We start from the raw sequence: 24,510 nt of genomic DNA on the forward strand, positions 1-24,510 counted from the left end.
ACAACACAACACAGAACTTTCACAACTTTCAACAAGGTCACATTTCACTTCAATAAATAAATAAATGTATGAATGCTATTTTTTTTTTTGCATTCTGGAATTATTTTCATGACAATTAGTGCTATATTAATTCTCATTTATTCTCACCATAATGTGTTTGAATGTTTGTTTTTTATATTTTATATTTATATTTTATATTTCAATGATGCTAAAAGAACACTGAATGGAAGTGCAAACCTTTGATACTGTATAGAAAGCCAGTACAATAATATAAACGCAGTCTATTTTTCAAGCCAAATAAAGTAACTTATACTAACCAGCGGTGTAAAATGTAGTGTTTGTACAGTTACGTCCACATATTGTCCTATTATTGTGGCACTGTACAGAACCGCCATTAATCTTGTTGAGGCAGATCATCATCTGCTTTCAGATTTAAGCACAGTTACTCAGACTCAATAACTCTCTCTTTAAGGAGCGCGATGATGAAATGCGAGCCGAGCTGATGCTGAAGCAGGCGGATCGCCTGGATTGCAGACAGTTTGTCACTCCGCGGGATGTGGTGGCAGGAAACCATAAGCTCAACATGGCCTTTGTGGCCAATCTTTTCAACATGTACCCGGCCTTGGACAAACCCACCAGCAATGGCATTGATTATGCAATTGAGGGTGAGTTGCATTATTTGATGTGAATGTGCCGAACGCGTGCTGAAAACACAGTGTTATTTATGCAGTCTGGGACCCTTTAGAGTTTTGACTGCTTGTGATAAATGATGCTGCATTATCTTTGCTTCACATCTGAGCTCACATCCTGTTTGAATTACCAACCAGACATTTCCCATGGTTAAAACTAGAAACATACTCAAACAGCAAGATCCATGAAAGTATTCACAATACATGCTTAATGACTTACTCGCAACCTATGATTGTTTGATAGAAGACGATCGTATTTTTAAATTATCATATTTTATATAATTTTAATTTTGTTCCGCCGAAACTAGATTCGCGTAGCCTACGGCCGTTATCAGAAGCCAGTGATTATAGTTTATAAAGTTATAAATATGGATATTTTTCTTACATAACCGCATCATTGGATTAACATTAACACCATGGAGCCGTATGGATTACTTTTATGATGGATGGATGCACTTTTTTGGGGGCTTCAAAATCTAAGGTACCATTCACTCCCATTATAAAGCTTGGAAGAGCAAGGAAGTGTTTTAATATAACTCCGACTGTGTTTGGCTGAAAGAAGAAAGTCATATACCTAGATGACTTGAGGATCATTTTTGGGTGAACTATCCCTTTAATTTGAACATTTGCTAATACATTTTTCAAATCAAAAGTTCAGTTAAAATTATTTAATGGACCCGAGCTAACATGAACTAACAATGAACAATTCAATTTTTATTAACTAACATAAATAAAGATTAATAATATGTATGTATGTATTATGTTTATTTAGTAGTGGGTTGTTTCTTAGGATATTAGTGTGTAAGAAAATGTTGCTGCTGATGATGATAATAATAATGCTAATAATATAGAGACTAATAATAATAATAATAATAATAATAATACTTTTTTATAAAATAATACATTCAGTAATAATAATTGTTGTTGTTATTATTTCAAACACAAAGTTTGAATAGTAATGATAATAAAAATATTAATGTTAGTTAGTTTGTTAGTTAGTTAGTCCAATGTTTTTTTTAGAGCCTGATATCAAATAGGAAACAGCATCTAAAGAAGTCACTAAAGTTTCAAGACACTCTGTTATAGGTTGCATGAAATATGCATGAAAGACATACCGTACTGTTCAAATTGGTGCTTTTGTGTGTCAGTTCATGCATCTGCAGTGTTTTCAGCGAGCAGCAGGTGGCGCTCTGTGGCTTACTTCACACATAATGCGTGTGTGTGTGTGTGTGTGTGTGTTTGTGTGTGTGTGTGTGTGTGTTAGAGGGTCACATGTGACATCAGTAATTGGGGGTGATTAGGCACTGTCTGTTTATCTGTCTTTTGTCCTCTTCCTCTTCTCCATTCTGTCTCCTTAAACACAGCATGTCATCAGCCAAATAGATACGCACATTTGCCAGAAACCTCTTGACTGCCTTTTTCCCATTTACATTGCAGAGGGAGATAGATGATTATTTTACTATCATGCTCTTTTCTGCATTCACAACACTAGTAATTCAGTCTGCAGCCTGATTTGATTGTTAATAAGGATAAAGGTCTTATTGTGCAAACTAAGAGAATATGTAGCTCAGGATTGTGAAACAGACTATCATCATGTAATCATTAGTCTGCACTTTAATCATTCGTATTTAAAGGACTTTATTAAAAACATATTTACCAGGAGCATATCATGGAAAACAGGATTTTTGCTGTAGAAATGGGCATACATTAACATTCACAACACAAAGCTTCCTCCTTAGTCCACTTAACAGCTAAGGAAATTGTAATGGCTATGACACCACAATAATTAACATATGAGCACCCACATTTATACATCAATGTCAATCTATTAAACTATTCAGTATACAGCTGTCATGTTTTAGTCCAGATGAAGATGATTCAAAAAAGGTTACAAAACAAAGTATTTATTAATAAAACTAACACAAGTAATCCAATAGCCAGAGGTAGGTACAGTGTGTAAAGACACAAACAATACTGGACAAATTAAGAGATTTAAAATAAGAGACTTCTTTCAAATATTACAGAAAAAAAAAACTCACGACCCCAAATTTTTGAATAGTATAGTTCAGCTGAATATCTGGTCAAGGAGGAACTTAAATACACAGAGATGATGGCAAAATAACAAACAGCTGTGATGTTTGATTGAATGTCAATGGAAACTAGCGAGTGGCGGGAACCTAGAACAAAGGAAACAGGAAACTGACAATAAACAAACTAAAAGTCCATGAAAGTGAAACTAACAGGACATAATTGTGACATAACGCTCCCTGTGGGAAGGCGCAACCTCGCACCGTAATACATGTTGGGGGGGTTAGGAGGCAGATGAGGAGTGGGTGAAGGGCTGGACAAAGGCAGACATGCTGGCAGGAGAGACAAGGGTGGCAATGGATGTAGTAGCCATGGAGGACATGATGGTGAAAGGGCCCAAGGAGAAGTGGATGGTGGTAGGATCCAGGGAGGACCGGACGGCCGACGAAATCCCAGAGCGACCCAGGAGAAGACCATTATGGAGGCAAGCCATGGCGGCAATGATGGAGGGAGGAGCCAAGGCGGTTCTTTGAGCTCGACCAACAGCACTGATGCCTGGAGATGAAGAGGCCCAGGTGGAGTCTGTGGCACCGAGAGACCCGGTGACACTGAAGGACAGGGAGACCAAGGCGAAGTCCTGGCGACAAGAGACCCGGTGGACCGAGGTGATGCTGGTGTGAGTGAGGACCCCGGTGGAGACTGAGGGGTGGAGGAGCCGGGCCGTAGAGGTGGAGGGATGGAGCGCAGCAGACAGCCCGGAAGTCCGTGGAGATGGTGGGGCGACGCTGACCAGAGCAGAGCTGATGCGACGAGGTAGCCTGGTGGAGCCGAAAGAACAACGGTCCCAGGTGGAGCTGAGGGGGCGAGGAGACATGACGCAGCCGATTGGTCGACGGACTGAGTTGGAACTGAGGGCTCTGAGGGACAAGGCGGTGCCCGGCACACGTCACGCCAGGGCAGAGCTGGGGACCGGAAGCCCCAAGGCGGATCAGGGCTGCATGGCAGGGCTGATGGTGCGCTAAAGGGAGCCGGCGGAGGCAGAGCTGAGGGAATGGCTGCCTTCAGTGGAACGTGCAGAAGAGGTAGACTAGGTGAGGAAGCAGGCTTGGTGAAGGACAGGGCTGGTGGCGAAGAAGATCATACTGTGATGGACTGGTGGTGGCGACAAACTAGGGCTGGACAGGACCAGTGGCAATGATAACACAGAAGGCTCGTAACTGGGTAGGACCAGCGGCGATGATAAACACTGATTAATACAGGAGGAGACAAGTGATAGAGAAGGTTTGGGGGTGGGCAGGGTGGGAAGCACTGCATGCATTTCCCAGTCTATCAGCCATCCTTCTGTTTTACATTGAAAGGACTCAAACTTGTGATCACGGAGAAGGAAGACGCAACTGACAGATGACTGGCACGGGAAAACCCATTAACTGTTAAAAGGACAAGATATCGCAGCGGACATTCAAACAGATTTTTTAAATTATAAATATATAGGACTGACCGGTAGGAAAATGCTATATCTACTGTAAATGCAGGTACACTCGCTTACTCGATCTCTCACAATACTCTACTACAGCTTCAACGAACAATATCGATGAGATCAAACATGTGTTTAAGTTGCTAAGAGTGGTTGCTAGGGGTGTTGTGTAGTGATACATAGAACCGTTGGGTGAAGCGGTCATAGCCGTGTTTTATCGTGAATAAAACACAGCTATTGACCAATCAGAATCCGGGATTGGAACTAACAATTAAATATTAAACAGCTGTGATGACTGAATGAGTGTCCATGGAAACGAAATGAGTGGCGGGAAACTAGAACAAAGGAAACTGACGATACTAAGTCTGGGCTTATAATGTGAGGTCAATATAAGCATTAACATCCAATCAAAACAGTATTTAAAAAATATATAAAACAATTTACTGCATCTAAAGTACAAAATTATCCTTAAAATAAGGCATAAGACATGGTGTGACTTTGACTAATAAATGATCGCTCTCTCTTTCGACAGGGGAAACAAGAGAGGACAGGACATTCAGAAACTGGATGAATTCTCTGGGGGTTTCTCCACATGTCAATCACTTGTACAGGTAACACAGCCATTTATTTAGCTTACAGTAATGCCATATCTACGGTGACAGTTGAAATATCAGGACTAATGTTGGTCCTGAAATCAAAAGCTATGAATCCATGAGTTCATGGTGGAACGGTAGGGAGGTTGTGAGATGGAGATATAGCTAAATAAATTAAACAAACAAACAAAATGTATGCATGTTTACTTTTGAATGTATAACACCATTATTTTTTAAATGTATAACTTTTACAAATGGAAATATAACTACAACATATAGAAATAAAACTATAATATGATACTATGTACAAAATATTGTCATGTTAGTGGTGCTTGCTAAGGCTATTGCTTAAACTTAGGTTTGTTCTAAACCTCCTTCCCAAAGTATTGCATTTAGGAATTTACTGTAACTTATGCATACATTTACATTTATCAGTTTAGCAGATGCGTTTACTCAAAATGACTTACAAATGATGAAAATCATGAGCAATTAGTTAAAACCATAAACAAAATTAGTACACCAGCTTAAAAAGAGGTGTTATTTAGTAGTAATAGATAAACTAGGAGTTATTAATATAGAGAGAAAGATGGATGGATGGATGGAGGGATGGATGGATGGACGGATAGATGGATGGATGGACAGATGGATGGATGGATAGATGGATGGATGGATGGATGGATGGACAGATGGATGGACGGATGGATGGATGGATGGATGGATGGATGGATGGATGGATGGATGGATGGATGGACGGATGGATGGATGGATGGATGGATGGATGGGCAGACTGACGGACGGACGGATGGATGGACAGACAGATGGATGGATGGACAGACGGATGGAGGGGTGGATGGATGGATGGATGGATAGATAGATGGACTGATGGATGGACAGACAGACAGACAGACAGACAGACATATGGATGGATGGATGGATGGACAGTTTGATGGACGGATGGATGGATGGATGGATGGACAGACTGACGGATGGACGGACAGATGGATGGATGGATAGATAGATGGACAGATGGACTGACGGATGGATGGATGGATGGACAGACAGATGGAAGGGTGGATGGATGGATGGACAGACGGATGGAGGGGTGGATGGATGGATGGATGGATGGATAGATGGACAGATGGATGGACTGACGGATGGATGGATGGATGGATGGACAGACGGATGGAGGGGTGGATGGAGGGGTGGATGGATGGATGGATGGATAGATAGATAGATAGATAGATAGATAGATAGATAGATAGATAGATAGATAGATAGATAGATAGATGGACAGATGGATAGACAGACAGACATACAGATGGATGGATGGGTGGATGGATAGATAGCACATGTCCAACCACAAGGCCACAGCTCTGACATGTTGCTTTTTGCTTTTTTGTTGTGTTGCTTTGGAGAAATTTGCTGACAAATCAGAGGTGGTCTCTACATTTAAACACAATTTACATTGATTCACTGTACTACATAAAACATCATAACCAAAAGACTGAAGTTAATAATGAACATCTTCTTCTCCAGTGATCTGCACGATGGTCAGGTCATTCTTCAGTTATACGAGAGAATCCAGGTCCCTGTTGACTGGACTAGAGTCAATAAACCTCCCTATCCAATACTGGGCTCCAACATGAAGAAGGTTCGTACTTTCAGAAGTTCAGCTTCGAGTTTCAACAGGTTAAGAGTACAAGCAGCTAATAACTGAAATAAAAGAACTGGATCAGCTTTGAGTCATATCATAATTAAACATGTCTGTACTGTTACATGTTGGATTTCTGTCCCTGCTGAAATGATTTCCAGGGTACTGGCTAGCTCCGTTTAGAATTCAAAATGCACTTTTATTCATCAAAAATTCTATTTATGTATGCGTACTGCTGTCGTCCGGGTTAAATTATACATGTCATTTTAACTTGGCTGACATATGTTTGTTTTGTAGCTTGAGAATTGTAATTATGCAGTCGCACTGGGCAAAAAGGAAGCTAAGTTTTCCTTAGTAGGAATCGGTGGTGAGAATATCAATGAGGGAAGCCCCATGCACACCCTGGCACTGGTCTGGCAACTCATGACAAGGTACTTTATCTATACAATAAAAGTTTGGGTCAGGGCAATTCTAACTATTTTACATGTTGGCGATTTTGTGGAAGATTTGTGTGATCTAATGCACGTTTCCGTATAATCTGCGTACACCCCACTGAGGGACACGTTTAGAGGTGGACCTTCATGCTTTTTTTCCTTAAAAAATCCTATTTTCATACAAATAAAATTGTATGTATTCATATGATGATGGAAAATTTGAGATTGTTTCTCATGAGATTTTGGAATACTTAAGTGATTTTGACTTGACTCATATGGCAAAAAATTGGCCAAAACATATTCTAAATAAATGTGTTACATATCACAACATGTACTTCAAGAGGCAGGGAAATTAATTTCCAATCATAAAATACTTACCATTTAAATGTTTAAAAAAAAATAAGTCTCGTATGCTCACCAAGGCTGCATTTATTTAATCAAAAATACAGTAATATTGTGGAATATTATTACAATTTAAAAGAACCTTTTTCTTTTTGAATATGTTTTAAAATGTAATGTATTCCTGTGATCAAAGTTGAATTTCCAGCATCATTACTCTAGTCTTCAGTGTCACATGATCCTTCAGAAATTATTCTAATATGCAGATTTGCTGCTCAAGAAACATTTCTTATTATTATCAATGTTGAAAACCGTTGGTTTGCTTTTCAGGATTATTTGATAAATAGAAAGTTCAAAAGAACAGCATTTATTTGATAGTCTTTTCTGTGACTTTTGGGGAAGAAATTAATGCTTTCTTATTGAATAAAAGTTTTTTTTTTTTATGACCTCAAACTTTTGGATATGTGGAAAAAAAATACTTGTCATATGAGGATGGTTATGGCTTTGACGTCTACTTTTGTTAAAAATGTGAAACGCATTAATCGTCTTGTTTCTTACAAATATCTCTTGCAGATACACTTTGAAGGTTCTCTCTGACCTCGGGGAAGGGGAAATAGTCAATGACCAAATTATTATCAACTGGGTGAACAACACCTTGAAACAAGGCCATAAAGACTCGTATATCAACAGCTTCAAGGTGAATCCCATTCGACGCGATGTTTTACCAGTACTGCTTTCCTACAGTACCATAAAGTGAATGAATTCATATTGGGATTCAAATAATATCAAACGTGTTTAAGTTTAAATGAAATTGAATTGTATATGATGTATTCTTTCAGGACAAATCAATCAGCACTAGCCTGCCGGTGATCGATCTGATCGACACCATCGTGCCCAAAGCCATTAAATACGAGATGGTGAGGAGCGGGGAAATGACGCCAGAGGACAAGCTAAACAATGCAAAGTAAGTTCCCCCCGCGGCTCCTCATAAATTACCCTGATACGCATCTGACGCCAAATTGCCTGTTGTCTCGCCACCAACAACCGTCTCCGTATCTCTGTTTCCCACACACAGATACGCAATCTCAGTGGCGCGAAAAATCGGAGTCAAGGTGTACGCCCTGCCCGATGACCTTGTGGAGGTCAAACCCAAGATGGTGATGACGGTGTTTGCATGCCTTATGGGAAGGGGCTTGAAGAAAGTCGACGGCTGACCTTGTCAGAAACATGGCACTTTTTTTCTTCCCCTAACATCCCTTCTGCCTTCACGCACCAACACTTTAATGCAGTCGTTGTTTTTGATGAATATTTCCTCATGAATTCACCTCTTGTTAATTGCACCGAAAATGAAAAAAAAAGATACTAGATGCAAGATTATTCAAAGAGAATGTTATTTTCTTAATAATTGCAAATGCTTTATTTCTTCGACTCTTGATTCTTTCAGATTGTAAATAGCTGGATATTTTTGCATTGCGTAAATAAAGGTGCTCACGAGAAATATTTGAGCCATGTAGATCTGCACATTCGTTAATTTTGTTATTTAATCAGGCTTAGATGCAGCTGGCCAGCTATTCTGGCTTATAATCATACATTTTGGGCGTCAGGCTAAATATTTGCTCATCCAGGAAGGCGCTTTGTGATTCAGAGGAGGATTTTTTTTTACAGTGAATGTGAGTCGAAAGCAGAAAAATGCTACAATTGGCAGAAAGAATTATTGAACAAGCATCCACATCATTTAACAGTGGCCAGAATCGCAAACGCTTTCCTGGGCTCTGCCTCCTATTTACAATCATCCAACGTGTCCAGCTCTCGTCTAGAGGGACTTTCTCTCAATGTCATTGTGAAATTCCAGATGTGTTCGAGTTTCTGGGATAATTTCAGCTGAGCTGAGTGTTCCCCTTTGACAATTGTACCGTCACGTAGAGCTGCGCTCGGTTTCACATTCGAAGCCCCCCTCTGGGCTCAGTGGATTCACTTAACAGTGTGTCTCATTCGCTGTACTGCATTATGTTACTGTACAGAAACACTAGCAGATCTCAGTGTGTTAACCCGTTTGCTGCCCGGTTCCAGCATTAATATGCCAATTCAAATGCTAAACCCTTGTGAAAACGAAGTGTGCTTAATTGTACTGAATGTGCACTTGTAGTGTACGTTAAATCTGAAAAGTATATTATAAAAAAAAAACTGTACTTGCAGATAATAGAATACTAATAAAAGACTATGACGAGAGCACACTTTCATGACTGTTTCTTAACACACTTAAAGGGATAGTTCACGCAAAAATGGAAATTCTGTCATTATTTTCTCACCCTCATGTTGTTCCAAACCTGTATGAGTTTCTTTCTTCTGTTGAACACAAAAGAAGATATTTGAAAGAATGATGGTAACTAGACGGTTGACGGGCCCCATTGACTTCCATAGTAGGAAAAAAACACAATGGCTGGTTACCAACATTCTTCAAAGTAGGGCTGTTAAACGATTAATCGCGATTAATCGCATCCAAAATAAAAGTTTGTGTTTACATAATGTGTGTGTGTGCGGTGTATAATTATTTAATATATTTAAATACACACACATGCTTGTAAATATTTAAGAAATATTTACATGTATATACTGTATATTTTATACATTCACAGTGCATTTTAACCATATTTTAAAGACAATAAGAAGTAGTTATGTAATTATATATCAAGATGTACTTCAGTCCTACTTAAGTGGGTCAAAAACACCCTTAAGTTCAAATTTAAACTATAATAACTGTAAGTAACATGCAATTAAGTGTCCGAAAACATTACATTCAGTTCGCGCTTATAATATTCTTTTAAAGTATTTTATTTCCATAATAAGTACTCTATCAAGAATTGTGCTAAAGTGCGCTTCTTTTTCACAAGGGAAGTCCAAAAATGATCTGCAGTCTTTGCGACGCAAATCTCAAAGCTCAGTATTCTGATAAACATCATTTACTATGCAGCACAATTTCATGTCCCCATGATATAATAATAAAATATTATACTGTATATTACATTTACAAAATATACTTAATATCACAATTAGGTAAACATGGGGTCAACTGGGGCCAGAAGTTATGCTATGCTATAACTCATTTAAAATGTAAAAGCTGATTAATAATAATCTAAATTAAGACTCCCTCATATACACTAAGCAAACTTTAGCTTTTCATTCCCACTCTATTTTCATTTTATTTTCCCATTGTTTGAAAAATCAAGTTATAATATGTGTCTGAGCTGCACAAGAGCATAAAGTATTTCCAATAAAACACTGCGTCCCAGGAGTGACATAGGAACTTTCTGTAGTAACCTCATCTGACATAAAAGCAATTTACAGTGCACTTCAATTTGACAACATTTCATTTTGTCATCTTCAATCTTCGTTCGCTCATTACAACACTAGATAGATTAGATAAATGTCAGACTCAAAGGCCAACATGTCCGCAGCTCTCGTAAATGTCAGCACCCCCCAGCTACTGCAAATGACAGTTTGTTGTAGTGAGTGCCTTCGTTTTTCCACCGTGCTCTGCAACAGTTCAGATCTTCAGTCCAACTCTTGAAGGAAAGTGCTTTTTGCTATACTTATTCTAGAAGTTATTCTTAAAATTATTTTGAGGGCGTCATTGATTTATGTAGTCAAAGATATGCAAGTCTTTCAAAGTCAAGTATGTTCCTTAAAAAAAATAAGACGGATTGAAACAAAAAAATGTTTACGTTTTTGCAAATGTTCTATTGGGGTAAATGTGCTAGAAAAAATGTGAAAGAGTCCTTCAAGTATGAATGTTATTAAATGCACTTACATCAAGTGAATAATATACTGTAGGTCATAGAAATCCAGACTCCGGCACATTAACAGCGAATATTCTTCAGCACTCCCAGATCCCGTTGCTTCTTGGTTTTGAAGGCCATCACAAAGTTATAAGGGGAAACAATACCCTGTCCCTGTTCATCTGTCAGTCCCATGACAATGTAGTTAAGCCCTAAAAAAAATATATATATATATATATCATAATAATACAAAATACTTAAAAACATACTCTAAAAATATATACTTAAAAGTGCTATATGTTATTTTTTTGACTGTACTAAAACCCAATAGTATTTCGACACCCCAGGTTGCCAGTTGGTGGAAAACACTGCGTATTGCAGCCGTGGAAACCAGCAAACAAACTAGGTCAGAGATCGCAGATTCTACGCGACCTAAAAAGCTACCGCATCCATATAAAAAGCTCTATGGCGTATTACAACACGTATAAATCAGCTCAACAACTTACAGTGTAAGGCTTGTTACCTTCCATTGTTAATTGCACTCATTCCTATTGCTTGTCCTCAATCAGGAAACCCGCATGTGCGTCGAGTTTGAGCAGGAGGGGCCGGGAAACAACTCTCCAATATTTCGAATTTCAAACCGCTAGCTCACAATATTACATACTGCACCTTTAAGTGCAAACTGAATGTAATGTTTTCAGGCACTTAATTGTATGTTAGTTACAAGTGTGTGTTTTTTACCCAAGTAGGACTTACTGTAACATAATTTCATAATTTACATTATTTCATAATTCATTCTAAGTTATGTCAAATGTACCGACAAGCATTTATGGTAAACTGAAGTATATGCCAACTTTAATGTAATTTTATTTAAACTTGTATGTCATGTATTAAATATAATTACGAATTTGTTGCAATTCAGTACATTTAAAATAAATAATTTGACACTGTAACAAAATTCACTTTTTCAAAGTGTTCACTCTCTTTTAGTGCCCTTAAATGGCCTTTTAGTACATTAATATTACATTATCTGCAAGTACAGTGCTTAAGATATTACACTTTTAGGATATGAAGTGCATTCAAGACAATTATGCTAGGCTAACTTCCTTTTACAAGGGAAAATATTTTGTTTCTAGTTCTAATGTGATGTTTTTGAATTAGTACCAGAGGATTGGCCACATCTTTTGAACTAGCAAATGCACATCCCAAACCTATTCTCCTTACTCATTTATTCATTTAACTGTTGAAGAACACAGCCATATATATAACGTATATATACATATATAACGTGAGCCAAAGCAAATAATAGTCTGTTTATTCCCTTGCTTTTCATTTCAACAATAAAAATTCCACCGCTAATGATTAATGTTAAACTGTTCCTCTGAACTGCCAAAAACAATTCCTGCATATTTTAACGCAAATTCTTCCATGGCACATTTTCTAGAAAATTTCCCTCAAAACAAAACGGTTGCTCTTCAGAGTTTCCGAGCAGTGGCTTACCATTTCGACACCAAGTGAGCTGAGGTAAAGCATGGCACCAATAAAGTCACATACCATCCATGGGGTTGAAGAGAATTATTATTCTAGCTGTCCACGATTCAAGGAAACCAACTGAGACCCTCTCTCGAGCGAGCTTAAGTTACACACCGTGACGCCGAAATGGCATATCCTGCCTGAAATATCTCAACACCACAAATGGAGCCAAAGGACTTCGGGGGGAGCTGGAAATTTGCAAACTATCACCTTCCAAAATCCACCTCAATCAACTATAAACATCTGCTGGGCTCGCCGGGTGCTAGCGCTGGCTGTGCTGGTTTCAATTAGAATGATTAAGGTTAGGGTTCCTGTAGATCAAGGTCAGTGTAAAGATACTCGCCTCTTCTGACTAGAGGGCATTTTTTACAGAGGACCGTGACTTTTGTGCTCATGGTCTTCCCAGCCTGTTGAATGGATAAACTTCCTTCCTTATAGAGGTGTATGAGGGAAAAGGTGGCGAGGACGCTGTGGTCCCTCATGGCTGCCGAGATAAGGGTGGCAGTAATCACTGTGGGGAGGGGGGGAAAATACTAAATTCACACAATCAGGGTTTCTTCTTTGAACAAATGCATAAAATTGCATGTGCATGGTAAGTATGTATAGTTCTGTTATGCGTGCTGTCATTTTTACTGTGCTCAGCAGCTTGACTGCCACTGCAATTATAAAATAAAAAAAAGAGCTGAGTCTCAGTATCGGCCTGAACACATTTTCCATCTATAAGCATTATTAAAAACAGAGACGGTGAATGAGAGCTTTAGTTAACAGTGAATTATTTCAGTGAATTAAAATAGGTTTACATCGCTTTTAGGTGTTACATCTCTTGAAATGTTGACTAAAATATTTTATTTTCATACATATATTCATATTTAAATGTTTATAGGACACATTTGTATGTAGTGTACTTACTACAAAGCGTATTTTTAGATACCGAGTGTATTGAAGTATACTCCTTTTTTTTTATTTTTTTTATTAAGGGTTAACTAATGATTTTTAAGCAATTTGTTTAATTACAAATCCTTTTTTTTAAATATTAGTTTAGTTATTATAAATTGATACAAATATTTTTCCTAAAATATCATTTTGATAAAGAGTGGTACAGATACGTAAAATAATTTGGTAACACTTTACAATGGTTCATTAGAGACCTACCGTAGTTAACATGAACTAAGAATGAACAATACTTCTACAGCACTTATTAATCTTAGTTAATATTAATTCCAACATTTACTAATAGATTATTAAAATCAAAGGTTTTATATGTGAACATTAGTTAATGCACTTTGAACTAACATGAACAAACAATGAACAGCTGGATTTTTATTAAACAAAGATTAACAAAGATTTATAAATAATGTAACAACTGTATTGCTCATTGTTAGTTCGTGTTAGTTAATACATTATCTAATGTTAAAGCTACACTGTGTAGGATTTACTCCCATCTAGCGATGAAATCAATATGACTACCAACTGAATATTACTTTCTAGCCGCTCCCATTGCGAGGGCGTTTTAACTCCTACAGTGGCCGCATTATTTCAAATCTGCCGGCAGTCGCGAGTAATCTCCCGCTCGCATTCGTCACGGTGCCACTGAGTGTAAAAGCGTGAAAGGCGAAGCTTGAATTTCCAGGTATGTCCCTCTTTTGGCTAATGTAGTTTCAAGATGGAGGCGCAAACATAGCTCCCGCCATTCGAGCAGCTCACCCGTATGTATTATAAATGCAAGATTCTACGCTTACGGGAATACTTGATTAGTTGGTGGAAGTAATTATACATTAATGAGCACATATCATTTTGAAAGAACAAAGTGTTTTTTGCTAAGAATCAACTTAAAAAATTACACAGTGTTGCTTTAACTAATCAACATTATTGTAAAGTGTTACCAATTATTTTTATTTTTTATCAATCTAATTTGTTTAATGCCTTTGTAAAAGTCCTGAAATTGTGACGCCTGGAAGTCCGAATTTCAAAGAAATTCCTCCTATCAGTTGGGTTTGCAGAAAGCAAAAACATTTCAATAAAACAATGACCACTTACCAAAGTTACTAGAGCAGTAATGGCTTTCAATTGTTCCAGTCCTTTTGCATTTTTGCTTGCAAAGACCTTCTGAATATGTAAGGGCTTTTTGAAAAAGAGAGTAAAAAAAAGATTTGTTCTAATAATGGCCAACAGCATGTCTTTATACACTAAAATACAGTGTAAAACACAGCAAAAGTCACATACATTTATTTCTGTTAAAGCACTTTAGTAACAAAATAGAAGCACATTAGTCTTCCCATGTGACCGAACTAATGCGTTCCATATGAACCAAACATAATAAATCTTCAATACATTCCAATGTCATTACCTACACACGTTTATTCCTATAATATACAGCAGTTTTACACCGTGCCGCTACTTGCATTTTTCATTTGAAATGAAATCTCCTGGAAAGTGGGCTGTGGACTGACCTGCGGGCCGTGTGGTGGGTGGTATGGTGCTCATGGGGGTGAGGGGGGCGCTGGCTGTGCTGGGACTCCTCCATTTAAAGCGGTAATGGCCGATGAATCCATCCGCAGTTAGGCTCAGGTCAGACAGAAACATGATGAGGAGATGATTGCCATCCGAATTAATTGGCCTACGAGACAAAATAAATAAATAATGTTTGAAATGAAAATTTTTGCTTTGAAATACCTCTCTAAAATAAAGATTTATTGACCATGTGGACAATATGGAAGCTTGTTTCCACCACAGAATAAAAAATGTAATTGCAAGGTTTTATGTCTGTTTTTCTCAGAATTGTGTGATAAAACTAGTTATAAAGTCAGAATTGAATGATATATTTTATATAGTTTATATCTCGCAATTCTAACTTGATAACATGCAATAGCGACTTCAATTCTGTCTTTTCAATGCAATTTATTATTACAGGTACACTCTTATTTATTTTATGATTTTATGATCAATTTATTTTATGATCAATAAAGTTTGTCCTTTGGAAGGTTGTTTCCGCCCTGTGATAAGACAATTTAAAAGATAATTGCGACTTATAATCTCACAATTCTGACTTTTTTTCTCAGAATTGCGAGATATAAACTTGTAATTGCGAGTTACAAAGTCTGTGAGAGAAATTTTATTTCACGATAACGATATATCACAATATAGTTGATGCAATATAGTTTTTCAGACGAGGTTTATTTAACATGTAGTAATACATTTGTCAACTAACTGTTATGTTCACTCAAGACATAATGTTATATACCTTCATACTGCCCTATTAGAGTCTATGCATAAACAAAGATTTTTAGAATTAAGGCCCCAATATACTTCAAGCGAAATCGAAGGACAAACTGGTGTGTCATCATTTCGAACATTATCCGCTTTTTGTGTCCACTTTTTTTGGAAATAGGCTAATTTTTTTAGTTTTATCGTTTTTTAATCCATTCAGCCCGATCTCCGGGTCTGGCGGTAGCACTTTTAGCATAGCTTAGCATAGATAATTGAATCTGATTAGACCGTTAGCACCTCTCTCAAAAAAATGACCAAAGAGTTTCTATATTTTTCCTATTTAAAACTTGGCTCTTCTGTAGTTACATCGTGTACTAAGACCGACGGAAAATTAAAAGTTGCGATTTTTCTAGGCCAATATGACTAGGAACTATACTCTCATTCCTGCGTAATAATCAAGGAACTGCTGCCGTACCAGCAGCGCAATGATATTATGCAGCGCCTGAAAATAGTCCCCAGCTCGGTAACTTCCAACGTGACCGGCACTAAGTTTGTAATAGCATTGCGCCTGCTGGTACGGCAGCAGTTCCTTGATTATTACGCAGGAATGAGAGTATAGTTCCTAGTCATATTGGCCTAGAAAATCGCAACTTTTCATTCTCCGCCGGTCTTAGTACACGATGTAACTACAGAAGAGTCAAGTTTTAAATAGGAAAAATATCGAAACTCTTTGGTCATTTTTTTTCAGAGAGATGCTAACGGTCTAATCAGATTCAATGATCTATGCTAAGCTATGCTAAAAGTGCTACCGCCAGACCCGGAGATCGGCTGAAGGGATTCAAAAACGATACAACTCCACTGTTTAACTCTAGGGGAGTTGGACAATTAACCTATTTCCAAAAAAAGTGGAGTGTTCCTTTAAGTTTATTTGGAGTTTTTTTTTTTTTTCAGAAAAGTTTGCTCCGGCTGGTAATCACCATCAAACTACCATTGGTGTAATTCTAATTGAAAGTGACACTGTTTTTCATGTTCAATACTGTAAGGCCATGTGTCCACCAAAGCTTTTCAGCTGGCTAAAAACGCTAGGCGCTCTGCTGAAAACGCTGAGCTATGTGCACTTGAGAGCGCTTTGGCAGCGCAGTTTTTTTTAAGTTGAGACACTTCGTTGCTATGATACAGAATATCCGTTGGTCGGTATTAGTCCCACCCCTCCTCCACTGTGATTGGACGGTTGGGTAAAAAGTGACAGTAATGAGCACAGCGTTTTACCAGAAGTGGAACATTCTTCAACTCTCGGCGACCTGTAAAAAACGCTGACCACTCAGCGCTTCAGAGTGAAAAATACGCTCAGCGCCTCATTACGCTCCCATTGAAAACAATTGAAAAAACACGCCAGCCGTATGAAAAAACTTTTTGGTGGACACACGGCCTAAAGCTGTTTGCGTTAAAGCGATATATTGTATAAAGTGCTGTATAAATAAACATGACGTGACTTGAATGGAGTGCTGAATAGCAGAGCTGGTGCAAACATCCACATCGCTATGACCGGATGCTTTCTGAACTGCTGCTTTCTCATTTTTGTTGTGTGTTTATTTTGTTATACTTAAAATATACAATATACATATATATATATATTTACATACAGCAGTGTGAGAGGCGTCAGGATGTTCGCTAACAGTATACCGCTGAAAAGTTATTTTGAACTTCTTTCTACCCCTAAGTGAAGAATAAAAAAATAACTTCGCCATGAAAATATGGGAATTGGGGGACAACATGCAATAATGTAGCATCAACCACTGAAAAAATCCATATCGGTCTAAAAATTTGAGGTCAGTGTCTGTGGTGGTTTCTCTGCTTAGTGAACGAGTGGTAAATGGTGTATTGGTGCATGTGTGATGGACTGAGGGTCTCACTTGGGTGGGCTGTCTCCGCAGAACTTGCCGATCTTCCGTGACTCATTCATTTCTTCACCATTAAACGCAGTCACATGGTCATAGCGGCAGGAGCTGTCCCTCTCCACATCAAACTTCTCAAACTTCAGCTCAATGATCTGAGAGGGGAAGGGAAGTTACTAATAAAATATATTTATTCATACTCAACATCCTGTCAATGTGCTGTCAATGATGCATGACTTGTGGCATGACTCGTGACATGATCTGGAATTGATAGAAATAATAAATTAACACCTGGTCTTGAGGGGCAACTATATGCCAGGCACATGTTACTCCTGCTGGGTAGTCTTTATCTGGCCAGTTAGGAGTCTGTATCGTCCCAGAGGGCTTCTCTAAAAGACCCCCGCAATACCGGTCACCTGCCATTGACAATCATTGGATATTAGTCTGATGACATGGAATCAATGCAGATTTATTTGAAAACACTGAGGTCTGTAGTGCTGCATTTTGAAATAATTTCTGGAAATTTGAGTAAGCATTTACAGAAAAAAACATGATGAGCAAAACAAAACCCAGAGCCGAATTGAAATAACAGGGAAGGGCCACTTACTATATTTGGATGGTAATAAGTTGGTAGTCTCGTTACCTCTTTCATTTGGGCGAATCGCTGAGTATACAGCAAGGAAACCACTCCCAGCTGTGTTGGCGTCTGACAGCATGACCACTTGCATCTTGTTTCCATTGGTGACCAGCGGTCCGGGTTTGGCAGTACCACAGAAGCGGCCGAGACGCTGCCCGTTGATGTGGCCGTTGTAAACATCCACAAAGTCATATCTGCAAAGACTATCACTCTCAAGATCCAGAACACGGAACAAGAGGGAGACGACCCTCCCCTGAGGGACCTGTAGACGGTTCATTGAGAAGAGTCAACACAGTCCCATGGCAACTTGTAACTATTTTACAAATTGGTGTAGAATGTCATTCATTCAATTTGCTTAATGTTACGTTTAGGGTTTGGGTTAAGGGTGCTTACTTTAAAAAAAAGGGGCAGGTTTTCAATATTGTTACATTTTCTCACGAGATTAGGAGTAAATTCCCCAAACAATAGAGTAACTCGTTGCCTACCAGAGTACGATGCAACGAGATATTAACTAGCTAGTTGTGGCTGTATCTCAAAATCGAAGTAACATGGTCGCACCTCTGTCATTTCAACAACATTGGTTTAACAATATAGGACTGTCATTAATGACGCCACACACAGGTGGTGGTGTAATAACGTCTGCTAATTAATCAATTCAGAATCGCAATTAATGTCAGATTATTATAGTTCATTTAGACGAAACATCAGAAAGACAAGTTTTTCCACAAAATCATTCTTATGTCGCACAGGTGTATTTGTGGGAATAGCCAACAATACATTGTATGGGTCAAAATTATAGATTTTTCTTTTATGCCAAAAATCATTAGGATATTAAGTAAAGATCATGTTCCATGAAGATATTTAGCAAATTCCCTACGTAAATATATAAAACATTTATTTTTGTGAGTGAATGCAGCACAATCGCGAACACAAATGGACAACTTTAAAGGCGAGTTTCTCAATGTTTCGATTTTTTTGCAGCCTTAGATTCCAGATTTTCAATAGTTGTATCTCGACCAAATATTGTCCTATCATAACAAACCATACATCAATGATCTTATTTATTCAGCTTTCATGTGATGTATACATCTCAATTTTAAAAAAATTACCCATGTGACTGGTTTTGTGGTCCAGGGTCACATACATACGGTTACATTTTTCCAAAATGCTGCTGTAACGTAGATGGCATCTGAGGACTATTGTGCAATTTTTGATCCAGAATGAAATGTATATTTAGGGGCTGTTTACACGACACTGTTTTCAACTAAAAACGTAAAACTTTCTATGTGTTTTGGCCATTCATTTACACGACAATGGCGTTTTGGGGGACTGAAAACGTAAACTTTTGAAAACGGGGTTTCAAAGTGCACGTTTTTGAAAACGGTCTTCGTGTAAACAACAAAAACGCGAATCTCTGAAGACGTGATGTCATGCACATGCTTAATACGTGTTCAATCTATAGTGTTTCATCGCCATCTAATGGCCGGGACGCATAATACAGCGTGACTGGGTCAGAGTGGGGTTCTCCCGGTCAGCAGTGGTGAGAATTTACCATTGACCATTGAGAATTGACCATTTAACAGTGGTCCAAAAGGGGCAAACCACAAACCAGCGGCATGGTGTTGGACGCCCAAGTGTGTACATGTGTGCCATTTAATCTGGGGAAAATATGGGAGCCACACAAATTTGCAACGCTGTTTGCAAATGTTCATTGGAACTGTGGTTTCGGAAAACACTATTAACGATGAAATTTGCGAAAGTAGTTGGTTATCAGTGCTTCTGGGAAATAAAAGAATAAAACATTTTTTAGCATGAATATCTTTCCACAATCAAAACATTAAACTCCTTAGATTGCTCCAGGGTTCCCACGGGTCCTTGAAATCCTTGAAAGTTTGTGAATCTGAAAAAATAAAATTCAAGGCCCTGGAAAGTTTTTGAAAATAAACATACACAGATACAGGTCCTTGAAAGTGCTTGAATTTATTTTGTTCAATAAGTTTTCAGGGAAAAAAATCCATATTCCCTCAGGTCCGCTAATGTGTTTTTTTACCAACACTTCATGGCCTAAGTACACTAGCTTGCTTGATTTACTCTAGTTACGCGCATTTACATCAAGTGTTTCCCGCTTGAGGTACTTTGTGTTGTACGTTGGCGTTGCCATGACGAACGGGAAAAAAAGCTCTTTTGCATAGTTGTGACAGTTTGACACATGAAAACTGTAACAATGTATCTTACAAGGTAACACGATGTAACCTTGCTCTCACTTGAAATGTGTCCCCACATTAAATCCTTGAATGTGAGGGTATTGGACCTGAAAAGTCCTTGAATTTGAGGTTAACCAAGGTGTGGGAACCCTGTTACTCCCCAAAAATGCTATTAGGTCGCAGCTGATTTTCAAAAAGACATTCATAATAAAATTGAGTAACACATTTGTGCTATAGACATGATCTATACTTCAAATAGTGACTTGATGAAGTGTGCTGCCAGTGAAGTGTGTGTTTTCTAAGCACAAATAATAATAATTTTTTGCCTGGTAAACTATAAAACAGAGAACAGGGAATAATTCTACAGAATTACAATGAAGGATTAGAATATGGAACAAAATATAATTGGCTTGGGACAGTAAGCAACCAACCACCCAGACCAGACCACACTTTGTGAGAGATTTACGGTGCATGGGAAATATTTTCTTTGACAGAAAAGACATTTAAAGACTGATATCTCCCACGCATCTGTCCTTACTGTAATTCTCCACACACATTTGTTGTTGGGTGGGTAGACACCAGGATACCCCTGACTCCCAATCAGTCCTGTGTCTCCAGTGAAGTTCCCGCCACATGTAAAAACTGGTCTACAATGAGGACAAATGGGAAAGCACATAGTTAAGTTTGAAACTCATAAGGACTTCTAAAGCATGTGGTTTATTGGTAGCTACTAAGTAAAATTAATGAACAACAGCATACTTAATATGCAATGATTTGTTTATTAATTAGTCATTAGTACATTAGTCAAGTGTGTAGGCTATAACACCGTCACGTGGACTAACTAATGTCACCAACCAAACAGCAAACAGAATTCAGCGTATTTTTCATCAATTCAACCTAAATGCTTTTTTGACCATATACAGGCATCTAGATATGGATTTAGTTATATATTCCACATACCTTCGATGTCGTTGCGTAAAAATGACGCTGAACAGGAAAGCGCTCGCGATGCTCCAGATTATAATCCTCATCGTATGAGGCGCGTTTGAACAAATGTAACATTCAGAGAGGAAGAGAAGTGAAATCTCCAGAGATATTATACTGCTGACTGACTGACTGACTGACTGACTGACTTGACTGCTGTTCATGAATGTGCCGTTTGTTCTGCGGGAGTTGAAGGGCAGTTTCCCTTAAACCCGGTGTGAAACCGGGACATGTCACTTCCACGTTAAAAGTATTGTGACTGACTGTAGTGAAGCACGCTGCTGCTGCAGTTTTCTTTATAAAGAGACTACATTTGATCCAGAATGCGTTTAGATAATGCCAGTATGCTATGTAGGAATTCAGTTTCCTATCTGTCTTTTGCGCGAAGCCGTTTTTTTCTTGCGTTTGTTTAGCCTATGGTATCTACAATAGCCTACTTCTTTTAAAAAATAATGAACTTTTAGATATTTTTAATGTCCATATAAATTAGCAGAGTGTGGTTTTAATCCTCTGTTTCACCTCACACTGACGGAAGACCACTAGATGTCTACCTTGCACAAGATTTGATCAGACTTGATGATTAGCCCATTTTTCTATTTTAAACTATATATCCTCATCGTATATACATACATACATACATACATACAAGATGAACCATGTTTTACTTCTGTGATCCTAAAGATAAGGGGAAATGAGGCAGAAGTATGAAAGTATCTGTACTAATTTCAGGATGTTTCCTATCATTTTAAATTATCAGAATACATCTATGAAAAAAAACATGTTCTGAAAACATGGCTTCTTATTTAAAAAAGTGTTCCTATGGCTCAATTTACCCCAGGTTTGGGGTAAGATGATCCGAGTCAGTAGGTAAGTTGCACCATCTGGGTGTAAACTGACCATCTAACTGAATCTAAATCAAATGTGAAATTGTAAAGATGATTTACCTCTTAAAACATTCATTTAATAATCAAATCATATCTCTTTTAACTTGTAAAACATAAAACCAACGAAATTTCAATATTAGTTGTTTGCATTTCTGAAACAATAGCCTATGTTCAACACCAATGTTGTAACCTTCCCAAAAGCAGACTAAACGGAGAGCTTGTTGAGTAAAATGAAATAAAAACTGAATTAGAATGGAATTAAATGTCACTGAAACGAATTAAATTTTTAGTCAAAATGTTCAAGACCTAGATTTTCTGAAATGTCGAACATGTTAGGCCATTATAGACTACAGGTGGAAAGATATATTCTGGTTCGTATAAGAGAAGGATTTTGTGTACTTGTACATTGTTCATATCAAATAAACTTGGGGGGAAAAAAACACTAAATGATAATTATACCAGTTTATACTTCAGAGATTTTACTTAACTTCAATGCTGGCTCAATTTACCCCACCGTGTTTGGCTCACTTTGTCATAGCTGCCTTTTTTTTTCTTTTTTTTTTACTAGCTAGCTTACCAATTTAGGCTAATATTTAGCTAAACGATTTGAATGGTTTTATACGTTGCTAAATCACCAATGTGCATCATACATATTTTTAGACCTGAACAAATTTGCTTTGATGTAACAGCCATTACATCTGTTATGCTCAACTTTTACTTTCCCAAGCCAAAAAAAGTAAATGGGTGCCTTCCACTCCTCCCATGTGCTTCTCCTTATCACAGTCTGGCAGAAATGATGGGTGGTTCCAAAATATATGTTCTCATGACAATAAAAGTGTAGGGCTACCAAGATACAGGGGCTGGGACAGCTTACCCACTGGCTCATCTTACCCCACGAACTTGTGTAATAAGTACAATGATTGACAATATTTTTTTCTGAAATTGCTTAACAATTAATCTGGTTCCCATCTAGGAGAACCTATTAAGATATTAAAAATATGTCGTATGATTTTCTCTCCTATGTGCTCTTTTAATTCTCAACTGATTGAATCAGAAGGGACAGAAAACAACATGTGGGAGGAATTCATGTTGCAATTCAACTTTGAATATTACATACAGATTTGAGCAATTTCCTGCTGACCAAATGTTAGTTGATTGCCCTTTAGCATAACTTGGCCCACCGCAAAATGAGGATAAGTGATTTTTACGACGCACTTACAAGGCTTTATTTATTGTACTTGTCTCTGAGCCCTGGCACCGCCTTTGAATCGGCCTCTGGCACCGCAGACAAGGGCTTCAATTTGGGCTGTAGCCATTTTGTGGATTAATATCGGGCTTAATGGAACGAGATGTGGCCATACAGCCAAGTGGGTGACATATTATTCATTAATGCAAACTGTTGGCCCAAGGGAACGCACTGACCTAGTAATATTTACTCAAGCGTAAATTAGCATCTAATGACTCCATACAGGTATTACGTGCAAAGGGGAAGCGACGTCCAAACTGACAGGAATAAGAGCGGGCAGCGGGGACCTTTCTCCCATGCCCTCTACCTTTGAAAGAAGATCAGATTTCAGTGCTTTCCTGAAGTTTTAACCAGATGTGTGTTCTTTCCAAGACAACTGGCAGGCTCAGAATGGATATCAGCCGGTCTTTATGGGAAACAACTCTGTAAACAATTTGCACATAAACAATTACAGGCAAATTGAAGAAGCCCTCCCCCTTGTCCAGGGGACTAGAGTTTCAAATATGCACATGGAAGTCATGAAGACCATTACATGGTTTGTTTTTGCAAGGGCCCAAATATCGTATGTCGGTTCATGCTTCTGCTGGAGTGTGTTATGGTGAAGCCAGATTTTATTTCCCCGGATAGTTTGTGAGAGTCTGTCGGTGTGGCAGTCATAGAGAACAGCCTGGGTAAAATATTCCCGTGCCCCAACCCCCCCGGTAAGCTGGTTTTCATTCACACTGTTATCTGAACCCACTCCCAAAAGACACACAGTCAAGCGATGCCAGACCCAGCTTAGTGTTTGATCTACAGCTTTAATTGATTGAAAACTATGATGGTGCCTTTGAGGGAGGCTCGCAAACACAACGTTACAATAGGTTCAAGGGTAGAAGGAGACACGAATTTGGATTATTTGGTCCTTATACCAGCTGTTATCAATTCGGCCAAGGTAAA

At 38.2% G+C, this 24,510-nt stretch overlaps 2 protein-coding genes across 4 annotated transcripts in view; one reads left to right on the forward strand and one right to left on the reverse strand.

Moving 5' to 3' along the window:
- The window catches only part of pls1 (plastin 1 (I isoform)), a 28,642-nt gene extending 19,201 nt beyond the window's left edge, over positions 1 to 9,441 (forward strand). For both annotated transcript variants that reach the window (XM_079612396.1, XM_079612397.1), the window contains exons 10-16: positions 473 to 665; positions 4,724 to 4,802; positions 6,321 to 6,435; positions 6,733 to 6,866; positions 7,782 to 7,905; positions 8,048 to 8,172; positions 8,284 to 9,441. In XM_079612396.1, coding sequence (XP_079468522.1) covers positions 473 to 665; positions 4,724 to 4,802; positions 6,321 to 6,435; positions 6,733 to 6,866; positions 7,782 to 7,905; positions 8,048 to 8,172; positions 8,284 to 8,422 — 909 coding nt within the window. In that variant the 3' untranslated portion in view covers positions 8,423 to 9,441. The remainder of the gene's footprint in view (positions 1 to 472; positions 666 to 4,723; positions 4,803 to 6,320; positions 6,436 to 6,732; positions 6,867 to 7,781; positions 7,906 to 8,047; positions 8,173 to 8,283) is intronic.
- A 1,119-nt stretch (positions 9,442 to 10,560) lies between these two features.
- pcolce2a (procollagen C-endopeptidase enhancer 2a) lies at positions 10,561 to 21,716 on the reverse strand. Of its 2 annotated transcripts, XM_079612399.1 has the most exons (10): positions 21,421 to 21,716; positions 20,999 to 21,107; positions 18,263 to 18,518; positions 17,911 to 18,035; positions 17,638 to 17,774; positions 14,968 to 15,134; positions 14,555 to 14,638; positions 12,861 to 13,028; positions 11,017 to 11,196; positions 10,561 to 10,742 (listed from the first exon to the last, which is right to left on the reverse strand). In XM_079612399.1, exons 1-9 carry the CDS (start codon positions 21,606 to 21,608, stop codon positions 11,066 to 11,068), a joined length of 1,365 nt encoding a protein of 454 aa, XP_079468525.1. In that variant the 5' UTR covers positions 21,609 to 21,716; the 3' UTR covers positions 10,561 to 10,742; positions 11,017 to 11,065. The 2 variants fall into 2 exon arrangements, with proteins under 2 accessions (XP_079468525.1, XP_079468524.1); XM_079612398.1 differs by lacking the exon at positions 10,561 to 10,742 and having other exon boundaries at positions 10,942 to 11,196.
- Positions 21,717 to 24,510: the final 2,794 nt, after the last annotated feature.

The sequence above is a fragment of the Phoxinus phoxinus genome (genome assembly GCF_949152265.1).
Source record: "Phoxinus phoxinus genome assembly, chromosome: 5".
Lineage (NCBI taxonomy): Eukaryota > Metazoa > Chordata > Actinopteri > Cypriniformes > Leuciscidae > Phoxinus > Phoxinus phoxinus.

Bases quoted from the DNA above. Each gene is read 5' to 3' on its own strand.
- pcolce2a (XM_079612399.1), bottom strand. From the start codon at position 21,608: ATGAACAGCAGTCAAGTCAGTCAGTCAGTCAGTCAGTCAGTCAGCAGT. The intron at 21,108-21,420 runs GTATGTGGAATA...TCCTCATTGTAG, and splicing joins TTTACGCAACGACATCGAAG to ACCAGTTTTTACATGTGGCG. The intron at 15,135-17,637 runs GTGAGACCCTCA...TTTGTCTCGTAG, and splicing joins TGCGGAGACAGCCCACCCAA to GCCAATTAATTCGGATGGCA.